Raw genomic sequence first — 12,476 nt, 5'->3', positions numbered from 1 at the left:
GGGGTGAATGAGTTAAAGTTACTGTAAACTGTACCAGGTTAGTAATCTTACAAACCACTCGTCACTCAGGCTGGTACTGTAGTTTCCATAATTTCAAATTTAACTGGTCCATGTGCAAGTTTCCTGATCCCAGTACTATTCAACGTGAGAAGTAATATGACATTTTGACTTGTCAATCTGATAAGCGGTTTTTAGCTAATATTTTCCTGGTCTTAGACTACTGGGTTAACCTCGTTGTCAAGCCGATAGGTACATCAGTACTGGTAGTATAACATTAATTTACGAACCCTTTCACCCCTATGTAACTTTAGTAGACTCTACCATGCATTGATCTGGATGAGTCCATTATGGTCTACAGTGGTGAATAACTTACTAAAACCATCAAAGGCCTCTAGTGGTAAGAGAGTGTTTCCAAATATAACACTATTCCTGGCGACGTCAAACACTCTGCAACATCGTATTAATGCCAGCTCAAAACTCCCTGAAAGCGCAAAACATGGCAATTATCACTCAAGAACATGGTAAACAAAAGAACAAGACAGTTTTCCATGGAATACAGAGACCATTGTGTCTAGGCTACAGAGACCATTGTGTCCAGGCTACAGAGCCCAGTGTGTCTAGGCTACAGAGCCCAGTGTGTCTAGGCTACAGAGACCATTGTGTCTAGGCTAAAACAATTTAATTAAGCACATGGCAGACTTTTAACAAAACATGGTTCCACAGTAAACAGAAAGCTAATTGTTTGGACTTATAAACTCCTACCCAAAGCAAAGGTCCCTACAAGATTCTGAACAGAAAACAAGACTATAGCACGCTCCATGGTGTCCATGCTCACAATGTTGGTGTACACAGAAACCGAACAAGAACTGTTCTAATAGGACTAGGAAGTCCGGCAGTATAGCCTGCTAAGTCCCGCGTTATATATAGCCTGCTAAGTCTGGCGGTATAGCCTGCTATATCTGGCGGTATAGCCTGCTAAGTCCCGCGGTATAGCCTGCTAAGTCGCGCGTTATATATAGCCTGCTAAGTCCCACGTTATGTATAGCCTGCTAAGTCCCGCGGGATAGCCTGCTAAGTCCCGCGTTATATATAGCCTGATAAGTCTGGCGGTATAGCCTGCTATATCTGGCGGTATAGCCTGCTAAGTCCAGTGGTATAGCCTGCTAAGTCCCGCGGTATAGCCTGCTAAGTCCCGCGTTATATATAGCCTGCTAAGTCCCACGTTATATATAGCCAGCTAAGTCCCGCGTTATAGCCTGCTATATCTGGCGGTATAGCCTGCTAAGTCCCACGTTATAGCCTGCTAAGTCCAACGTTATGTATAGCCTGCTAAGTCCCACGTTATGTATAGCCTGCTAAGTCCCACGTTATGTATAGCCTGCTAAGTCCCGCGTTATAGCCTGCTAAGTCCCACGTTATGTATAGCCTGCTAAGTCCGGCGGTATAGCCTGCTAAGTCCCACGTTATGTATAGCCTGCTAAGTCCCACGTTATGTATAGCCTGCTAAGTCCCGCGTTATATAGCCTGCTAAGTCTGGCAGTATAGCCTGCTAAGTCCGGCAGTATATCCTGCTAAGTCTGGCGGTATATAGCCTGCTAAGTCCCGCGGTATAGCCTGCTAAGTCTGGCAGTATAGCCTGCTAAGTACCGCGTTATAGCCGGCTCTGTCCAGTGTTTTACAAACACCTGTAGTGGTTGTTTACATTCAAGATCACAGGGTTATAATTCAGTGCATACATCAACTACAATACCAAGTCATACAATTAAGAATTGGTAGAAATCCATTACTGACCATGTTGTAGACTGTCGATATTGGCAGGTATTTATGACATTAAGTTGTATTTATCAGATATACATACTAGAGCATCAAGTTCTGTCTACATTGTCACCATCACAAGCCAGTTGACAGTGATGAAATTCACTTGTTTTACCTGCTTTTAATAACATGATCTGATCGTCCTGGGAGAGGTCCATAAACCCGGGCACCATCTTGGCAAACTCAATTATTTGTTGGACAGCTATCGTGATTTTCTCAGCCACCTCCGCCCACAACTGTTTATGTGTCTACAAATACAACGAATGGTTATAATGTATTTCATCTTAGTTCCTTGTCATCTGATTTAAGAATATATCACTTATATAATTAGCAAAGTCTAAAGGCCTTTAGTACTTCCTATCTTACCATATTCTTAAAAGGCCTCTTGTATTTTCTCTAAAACATACCATATTCTTAGTAGCATATATACTTCATGTTATCATATTGTTCAAGGCTTTTTGTATTTCCTATAACCATATTATTAAAGACCTCTTGTATATCCTTTAAAACTTAAAATTTTCATAGCCTTTAAAACTTAAAATTTTAATAAAGACCTTTTTGTATTTCCTTAAAATTAAAACATACAATATAATCTAATGCCTCTTCTATTTCCTATGTTACCATATTCTTAAAGGCCCCTCAACTTCCTTTTAAACAGTGTTTTTGAAGGCCCCCTAGTATTTCCCCTATAACTTACCATATTATTTAATGCCCCTATAGTAATCCCTTAAATATAAATATACAACATTTGATATAGCGCCCTATCTAGCAAACATAAGCCACTCTAAAACGCTTTACAGTACATAGATATACAATTAATACAATTAGCATATACATTAATCAATACAATTTTGAGGAATTGCAGGAGCTGCCTTATCAGGCGCTAACTACTAATCCTATACCACCTGGCTAGTATCTCCCTATGTGTGAATGCCTGTGTGTGTGCTGGAGATGTATTGTATTCTGTTCAAAACAAAACTTACCATAATCTTAAAGGCCTCTAGTAGTTCCAGTGTGGGGAGGTTGGATTTCACCAGATCAATCTGTTCTTTACTATACAAGCATGTCCGTACATGTGCATCTATAATGGCTTTACCAAATGTAACTGAAATCACAGGACAACGAGTTAAGGTCACTGTTCCTCAGGTAACAGTTTAAATAATGTAACTGAAATCACAGAACAATGAGTTAAGGTCACTGTTCCTCAAGTAACAGTTTAAATAATGTAACTGAAATCACAGAACAACGAGTTAAGGTCACCTTTTTCACCTTTCGATATTGGGGTGAATTTACCATTCATTGCAGCAAACATTTGTAAACAACATCAGGGTTCTCCCCAGAATTTTTTAAAGCTGATATGTTTCATTTGCAACGAACATTCAAGACGGACACGCTAATATAATACCTTATCAAACCTAAAAGGGGGGGGGGGGTTAATATTATGTTTAAAAAGTTACTTTTAATTACCAAACTTCTTTTGGTGAACATTAAAACCAAGGAAATAAATAAGTGTTTCTTCTGTCTGAATTTTCAGCAATATTATTGTTTTAAATATTCTAAAAAAAGTTTTGTACGTTGAATAATAGATATGACATTTGTGTCATTTGTCTCTTATCTTTACATTTGTATCCCTAACTTAATCCCCATTAAAAATAATTAATAGCTGTTTGTGCTATAGGGGGAAACACTTACATGTTTTTATTTCCTCAAAAACTGTATTAAATACTGCTGTCAGTAAATGTGATCAAAGATTAAAACAGCATTTTTATTTGAGCTCTTCTTCATAACGACAAATCCGGATTTTCATTCCCCTTTCCGGTTTGTACTTTACACAATCCAAGATGGCGACCATCACTTACTGAATACACACGCTATTTCAGCGTTGTCAAATGCAATGATATGTGAGTAAATTAATTTATAAAAGATGTAATAAGTGTTTGTTTTGTTAATCGAACAGTAGGTACCTCAATTAATCACCTATTGACCATGCTAAAAGGATCCGGTGGTAATTGCTTTAGGCTCCAGTGAGCACGCTTATTGCCGGACACCTGTGGGCTTGTCGTCCGGTCCCCCTCCCCACTAATTACAGGCCCCCTGTGGCAATACGCCTATGGTGCAACTGACCAGTGGGGTCATTGCTGGACTTGGGTCAGCCGTGTGATTTAATCAGTGTCAATTTCTTTTGTAAAAAGACCACCTTCAGTACAAATAACAAGGTGATACGGTTCACAGTTTAAGGTGATACGGGGCAATTAAGCTGATACGGCAGGGAGGATTTCAAAACGAAGCTGATACGGAGCCGTATCAGCTAAATGGCCTGGGGAGAACCCTGAACATGATATACACAGTAATTAACTCATTCACCCCTGAAGACACATTTGAACTCTTCCAATTCAAAGGTTGGAATAGTTTATTATGAAATTTCAGGGGTGAATGAGTTAAATGTGAAGACCAAATTTAATATTGGGCTAACATTTATTTTACCATTAAAGGACGAAAATTTGACAAGGGGAGACAAACTTCCCAGTATACCGTGTTAGGGTTGTCAAACTGCTCTAATTTCAGTAAATAGTTACTTGAACAAGAGGCCCATGGGCCTTAACGGTCACCTGAGTCTATAGTATTTATTTTTGTTGTTGAAATATGTACCAATTTGAGTAAAAAATAGTATAATGTTAACTTAACTTTGTCAGGACCATGAGCTGATCATTCCTAGACCAATTTTAAGTGAGATCGGCCTATTAGAACTTAGTAGCAAAATAGCGGCCATGGCAGCCAAATTGTATTTCTGATTGACCCGAAAAATAACAACACTTTGTCAGGACCATGAGGCGATCATTCCTACCAACTTTCAGTTCAATCGGCCCAGCAGAACTTGACTTTAAGTTTGAAATGTAAAATGTTAAACGGACGACGGACGACGACGGACGAAAACGGGTAGCAATAGGTCTCTAGAAATCTCTAGAATGAGAAACCGGCTAACTGATCAACCTGATTATCAGAAAACAACAACAGCAAATACATACATATCATGGCCAGTTAGTATGATAGTTTAGTGAATAGATAGAAAATTTTACACTCAAACACCGGTAACAAATAACCCCCACTCTGAACATTTTACAACACCCAGAATCTCAACCCCAGGATGAGTTTTTAGAAGTTACCATGAAGCTTTGCCTTGTACAAGCCTTCAGAAATCGTATTCCACAGCGGTAGAGATTTCATTGTCTGCATCATTCATAGAGAGCGACTGATAATTTTTCTCCCACACTTTTCTACCGTAGAAATATGTTTCAATGTTGAAACCGATGGACTAATAGAATCTTCCCCTACCTTAAGGGTGTGACTGAGAAATCTCCTACCCGAGCTGGGGTGTTGGTTTTGTTGTCTAACCTGAGACTCTAACCCCTACCTTAAGGGTGTGACTGAGAAATCTCCTACCCGAGCTGGGGTGATGTTTTTGTTGTCTAACCTGAGACTCTAACCCCTACCTTAAGGGTGTGACTGAGAAATCTCCTACCCGAGCTGGGGTGATGTTTTTGTTGTCTAACCTGAGACTCTAACCCCTACCTTAAGGGTGTGACTGAGAAATCTCCTACCCGAGCTGGGGTGATGTTTTTGTTTGTCTAACCTGAGACTCTAACCCCTACCTTAAGGGTGTGACTGAGAAATCTCCTACCCGAGCTGGGGTGATGTTTTTGTTTGTCTAACCTGAGACTCTAACCCCTACCTTAAGGGTGTGACTGAGAAATCTCCTACCCGAGCTGGGGTGATGGTTTTGTTTGTCTAACCTGAGACTCTAACCCCTACCTTAAGGGTGTGACTGAGAAATCTCCTACCCGAGCTGGGGTGATGGTTTTGTTGTCTAACCTGAGGCCCTAACCCCTACCTTAAGGGTGTGACTGAGAAATCTCCTACCCGAGCTGGGGTGATGGTTTTGTTGTCTAACCTGAGGCCCTAACCCCTACCTTAAGGGTGTGACTGAGAAATCTCCTACCCGAGCTGGGGTGATGGTTTTGTTGTCTAACCTGAGGCCCTAACCCCTACCTTAAGGGTGTGACTGAGAAATCTCCTACCCGAGCTGGGGTGATGGTTTTGTTGTCTAACCTGAGGCCCTAACCCCTACCTTAAGGGTGTGACTGAGAAATCTCCTACCCGAGCTGGGGTGATGGTTTTGTTGTCTAACCTGAGGCCCTAACCCCTACCTTAAGGGTGTGACTGAGAAATCTCCTACCCGAGCTGGGGTGATGGTTTTGTTGTCTAACCTGAGGCCCTAACCCCTACCTTAAGGGTGTGACTGAGAAATCTCCTACCCGAGCTGGGGTGATGGTTTTGTTGTCTAACCTGAGGCCCTAACCCCTACCTTAAGGGTGTGACTGAGAAGTCTCCTACCAGAGCTGGGGTGATGTTTGTGGTTGTCTAACCTGAGGCCCTAACCCCTACCTTAAGGGTGTGACTGAGAAGTCTCCTACCAGATCTGGGGTGATGTTTGTGGTTGTCTAACCTGAGGCTCTCCCGAGGGTTAGACAACCAAAAACAATCACCCCAAGGGTTGGAGATACCTGTTACATCCTCAACGTAGGGGATGGTTATTTTATTCCCATCTTATTAATTTCGGTCACAATTCCAGACAGTAGACACAGATACAATGGCGACGATTTAAGCATTCCAGTGTGGATAAACTGCCTTTCTCTAGGTAGATACAAACAGGTTTATCAGTCCCCTAGCAAATATAGGAATTTACCTACCAAGTGTACGAGAACATCACTTCTTTAGCCAATGGTCAGAAATCCCACCGCTTCATTCATAGTGTTAAAATAAATATTACCCAAAGAACATCCCAATCTCCAGTATCAACTCACCAGAATCCATGAGATCAATAGCCCTGATTAGAGTCACCGGATGGGGCGCAGTTTGCGTTGTCGTTGGAGATGTGGTCGCTACAGTGTATGATGGTGGGTCGGAGGTCACTGGGGTCTCTGGGTGTGGTGTTTCCGTTGGTGATGGGAGAGCATATGTGTACCCGTTACTTGTATACATAAAATTTGGATCTGTGTATCTGGAAACAAAGTGTTATTCTTATGAAATCACAATGTTTAGTAATGCATTAAAACATATTCCGTTCAGAGTTACTCAACCCTTTCACCCCTAGGTAAGTTGAGAAGACTCTACCATACATTCATCTGGATGAGTCCATTATGATCTACAGCAGTGAAATGGTTAAGGAATGTTTTTCTATTTTGGTCAGGTTATAAAGGGTTAAGGATTGTTTTCCTATTTTGGTCAGGTTATAAATAACAGTTTCATATGTCTGTCTGATCAGCAGACACAACTCTCATTTTCTTAACATATTATTGAAGGTCAGTGTAGACTGTACATTCTGAGCATGACTTATGGATTAACATGTGTCAGTGTGTTGTAGAAACTGTTCTAATGCTCAAGCACGGATTCTGTGTTTAAACCAGCTCTTCGTAACTCACTTAAATAAGTTAAAATGATCAAAAAGTCAGATATATACATTGAAAACGGTATTCGGCTACGATTCTATTCAAATAATTTTGAAATCATTGAAAAAAACAACATTATATTATGAATTTACCTAACTCTAACCAGAACAAGAAAATAAGCTTGAGCACAAAACCCATGCTCGTTCGTGGATGAGAACAGTTTCATGAATACAATAGGCCCAGTGGTATAACTATAAAGCTTGAGTGCGGTAAATATGTACCCCGTAAATTGATTGTTGTTGTTTGGCGAGGGTATAAGCGGTGTCGGGGAGGATGGACCGTATCCATTTATACGATTCTGTTTTACAAAATTTGCCTCATCTTCTACTTTCTCCCTCTGCTTCTTTGACATCCGACCAAACTTGACAGCTGAAAGGTAAAGAAATAATTAATTTCAGGGGTGAATTAGTTAAGACATTGGTTTGTCTCGGTCAACACCAACGCCTAATGCAAGGAGTATTGATGCAATTACAACATTGCTAAAACATTCATTAGGGTTATTTCAGAAATAATCATATAAGGCACATTTTTAATAGGGATCCAACGTTAACCTACTCTCAAAAATGAACGAGCCATTCTGATTGAAATGTGTCGCCTGTGCCCCGCTTTGACTGCCAATGCACATGTCGGTGAAATAAATTCAATGTAGACGACATTTGAAATGATATGAAGTTTGGTTGGTGTATAACTTCTAGTTTCAGAGAAACTAACTCAAACGCAAAAACTTAATGTTGATCGAGATGCTGACTAAGTCAATGGACCATGAAAGGTGGGTTGCATCCAGCATTTCATGTATGGGTTGAGATGTACAACCTAATTAAGATACATCTATGGTCCAAGTTTGGTTGGTCTAGCACTAACACTTTAATGTTAAACACAAAAACTTAATGTTGACGCCACCATCGTCAGAAAAGCAACACCTTGGTCTCGCTTCCGTTACTTTGTGGCGGCATGAAATATCATAATGAACTATTCCAATGTTTGAGTTGGAAGAATTTAAATGTGTCTTCAGGGGTTAATGACTTTAAATTGATACATACTTTATATCAAACTCTGCTTGATGTTCAGCTTTAAATGGTAACAGTATGGATTGGTCTACCCATTGTCAGTATTACATAGCAAGGCGAAATATTAACCTATTCACCCCTAAAGTCACATTTGAACCTAACCAAATCAAAGACTGGACAAGTCCAATTCAAATATGTAGGGGTGAATGAGTTAATACCGATCGCGAGCTGGGTGCCAGCTTCGGCATTTTATTTCAGTGCGGTTGCACTCTAATACCTGCATCAGCTCCACCCTTGAATGACCTTGGCTGTTATTAGGATGTACACTTAACCAATAATTGTACTTATTAAGTACATTAGTTAGTTTAATCAATTTAAATTTAAAACGAAATTGTTTTGAAAAAATATTTATTAATTCTGGTTATTTACATGTTTACTCTGTTTATCTTACTATCGGCAATAAACCTGGACCTTTATGACACTTTGCCGATATAACATTTATCACATAATGTACTGTGTTATCCAGTGAATATACCACATGTGATATTTTTTTTGTATTAACCCATGTAGTATGACATATATAGCTATCAGCCCTGTGATTGGTTGTAAGTTTCAATTGCTTCAATTTTGACGTCACGCTAGGACAAGTACATGATGTCACAAACTTATGCAATGGAGTCAAAATGGCAGCTTTTTACATTTCAAGGCTGCATGAAAATTGTTGTTTTACACGAATAAATGGCACAAATCTTGATTATGTGATAAAAAGGATCTTACGTATACACTCGTTTTCATTTCATATGAAATTTATGAAACTTGTCACAATTTTTTTATTTTAGCTCACCAGAGGCTCGCTAAATTAAAAAATTCTTCGACTCATTTCATCTCATATAAAATGAAAACTCATGTAATACCCTATATATCATACTCGCCGCGACAGAACATAACTGCTAGTCGTCCAGACATTAAAAATTACAGTCGTCAGGTCTTCTTGACATGTGATTGCAATCATATATCAACAGGACTCGACTTCTACAATTTTTTATCTCTTAACATTTGACCTTGAACCTTTTATCTGGGACCGATGATAACAAGCTTTAAGTCACATACAATAGTTCTGACACTAGACAACTCAAGGGTTAACTCATTCACGCCTGGAGACTCATTTGAACTCTTCCAATTCAAAGGTTGGATTAGTTTATTATGAAATTTCAGGGGTGAACGAGTGAATATTTTTATTACCTTTGCTTCAATAAACAATTGTTTGCTCTCTTCACACATTGGATCATACACAATTTTTTTTTACCGGGTATAACAAATTTTTTAACTTTATGCAATTGATCAAATTCCAAAAAAATTAAAGGTGCCACTTATAGTGAGCAAGTCAGGAAAATCCAAACAACCTTGTTTTTTAAGATGGCCTGATTATGTATAAATACATGTTTGTATGTAGTAAATACTTGTTTGTATGTCTAGTAAAGTTGAGCAGCAGCTATTCAACTGCAAGGAAGTTAACCCTTTCACCCCTATGTAACTTTAGTAGACTCTACCATGCATTGATATGGATGAGTCCATTATGGTCTACAGTGGTGAAAGGGTTAAACCAATATTATTTTTGACTTTTCAAAGACACTTTTTTCATGTTGAATATGTAAATATTCAAATATTTCTAAGAATATTTTTTGTTAAGGTAAATCCTGAAACTCAGAATGAAGATGTTGATACCCCTCCCCTATACAGCAGCATTAAAACTGTAAATTTAACATATACAGGTATTTATACTACATTATCGTCAAACATATATCATTTATTTAATATTGCCTGTGTCGTAGTGTTGGGAATCGGTTGAAATTTTATGATCGATCATTGGTTACCATTAACCAACCGATGATCGATTAATAATCGTTTTATAGAAATACATAGTGGAATCCTCCATGCTGTTGTTGCAAGTCACTTTGGCAAATAAAAAAGTGATACCATGTAATTATAAGAAATACCTCTATCTGTAATATATAGTGCTTACTAGCAGCCATGAGCTAAACGTAAGTCATGCAGTGAGGATGCCATCACAAAGTAGCTGGGAAAAATGTCTACTTTTCTGAAAACTCCATAATATCTACATATAAGTAGCATTCCGACTAAAATCGGTCATGGATTTTGTACTCGATTAATCAGTTTGTTAGCCTAACTGACCGATGCTCAACTGACCGATGCTCTACTTGGTCGATTAATCAGTTTGTTAGCCTAACTGACCGATGCTCAACTTACCGATGCTCTACTTAGTCGATTAATCAGTTTGTTAGCCTTACTGACTGATGCTCGACTTAGTCGATTCATCAGTTTGTTAGCCTAACTGACCGATGCTCGACTTAGTCAATTAATCAGTTTGTTAGCCTAACTGACCGATGCTCTACTTAGTCAATTAATCAGTTTGCTAGCCTAACTGACCGATGCTCGACTTAGTTGATTAATCAGTTTGTTAGCCATACTGACCGATGCTCTACTTAGTCGATTAATCAGTTTGCTAGCCTAACTGACCGATGCTCGACTTAGTTGATTAATCAGTTTGTTAGCCTTACTGACCGCTGCTCTACTTAGTCGATTAATCAGTTTGTTAGCCGAACTGACCGATGCTCTACTTAGTCGATTAATCAGTTTGTTAGCCTTACTGACTGATGCTCGACTTAGTCGATTAATCAGTTTGTTAGCCTAACTGACCGATGCTCTACTTAGTCGATTAATCAGTTTGCTAGCCTAACTGACCGATGCTCGACTTAGTCGATTAATCAGTTTGTTAGCGTAACTGACTGATGCTCAACTTAGTCGATTAATCAGTTTGTTAGCCTAACTGACTGATGCTCGACTTAGTCGATTAATCAGTTTGTTAGCGTAACTGACCGATGCTCGACTTAGTCGATTAATCAGTTTGTTAGCCTAACTGACCGGTGCTCGACTTAGTTGATTACTCAGTTTGTTAGCCTAACTGACCGATGCTCTACTTAGTCGATTAATCAGTTTGTTAGCCTAACTGACCGATGCTCGACTTAGTCGATTGATCAGTTTGTTAGCTTAACTGACCGATGCTCGACTTAGTCGATTAATCGGAACACCACTAGACAGTGCTATTTTGTCAAGGTACATATAAGTCAACATTATAGCATGTGAACACTCGACCAGCTGTTGTTTTGACGTCGACCATCAACTAAGAAACTTCGTGAGACCATTGGTTGCTATGGCTGTTGTATTTTTAGTTTTACCATTTGTATTGATTTAAAAAAGTAAATTAACAGATATTAATTGCAATGGGTTTTAAAAGATAATCAACAATTGGTTTGTAATTAGAAGAAGTAAACAGATTGATGATCAATTGCATGATCAGTTTATAGTTTTATAGGACTGAATTACCAAAAAAAGACAGAACACTACTGTTAAATCAATTGACAGACTTGTAGGCTATACATTGGGCTTCGTTCTTTTATGCTGAATGCATTTCAAGCAACTTCTATTCAGGTTTGTCAATCATATAGCAAAAATTGTACGAACACATGAACACCACTGTATAAAATCAAAACTTTGATTTCAATTGTGAACTAGTTATATCCATAATGGAATTTGTAATCAACAATTGGAATTGGAAAGGGCAAACTGATGTTAACTTTATTATAACTGATCATCAGCCCATTATCCATATGTACCAACAAAAAATAAACATTTTGTGAACCTCAAGGATATGCATGTTTATATGAGAATGCACGATAGTGCGAGTTTGTGTCCTACTTTTGTATGAACAGTGGATGTTCGCGGCACAGAAATTGATGTCCGAGGTCCATGCATAAATGTCTTATTATGTATTAGGCCAAAATAAATTGATTACTTGGTTCTCAGGCCCACCCGCATTTCATTTTAGGGCACTGCATTGCCGATTTTATCGTGAAAGTAATAAAAAAAAAAATGTGAATACGCCAGCTGGCGTCTTTAAAAAAATCCAGAAATGGGTTCGCATGTCGTTTTTACTCTTTAGTCACCAAAGTCCCGAAAAAGTTTGAATAAAAATAAGGAAATTGATATACAGGCAAGCGTTAAAACGATTATGACTTATTAGTCTGATGTACAAATGGCACTCATTTCGGTACAAAAAAGGGAAGGG

The 12,476-nt window shown here is 38.8% G+C and overlaps 1 protein-coding gene across 3 annotated transcripts in view; it reads right to left on the bottom strand.

Moving 5' to 3' along the window:
- The window catches only part of LOC110442100 (probable nuclear hormone receptor HR3), a 40,713-nt gene that overhangs the window by 13,208 nt on the left and 15,029 nt on the right, over positions 1-12,476 (bottom strand). For all 3 annotated transcript variants that reach the window (XR_002461986.1, XM_021485536.1, XM_021485537.1), the window contains 5 exons: positions 7,544-7,691; positions 6,678-6,874; positions 2,799-2,920; positions 1,931-2,063; positions 374-481 (listed from right to left, as the gene is read on the bottom strand). Coding sequence is in view for 2 of the 3 variants with exons in the window: in XM_021485536.1 (XP_021341211.1) it covers positions 374-481; positions 1,931-2,063; positions 2,799-2,920; positions 6,678-6,874; positions 7,544-7,691 (708 nt within the window). In the remaining variant the exon portion in view is untranslated. The remainder of the gene's footprint in view (positions 1-373; positions 482-1,930; positions 2,064-2,798; positions 2,921-6,677; positions 6,875-7,543; positions 7,692-12,476) is intronic.

Source organism: Mizuhopecten yessoensis, unplaced genomic scaffold (assembly GCF_002113885.1).
Source record: "Mizuhopecten yessoensis strain PY_sf001 unplaced genomic scaffold, ASM211388v2 scaffold716207, whole genome shotgun sequence".
In the NCBI taxonomy this organism is placed as follows: domain Eukaryota; kingdom Metazoa; phylum Mollusca; class Bivalvia; order Pectinida; family Pectinidae; genus Mizuhopecten; species Mizuhopecten yessoensis.
Note: the sequence above shows the minus strand (reverse complement) of the source record. Positions and strands in the feature narration are given on the sequence as shown.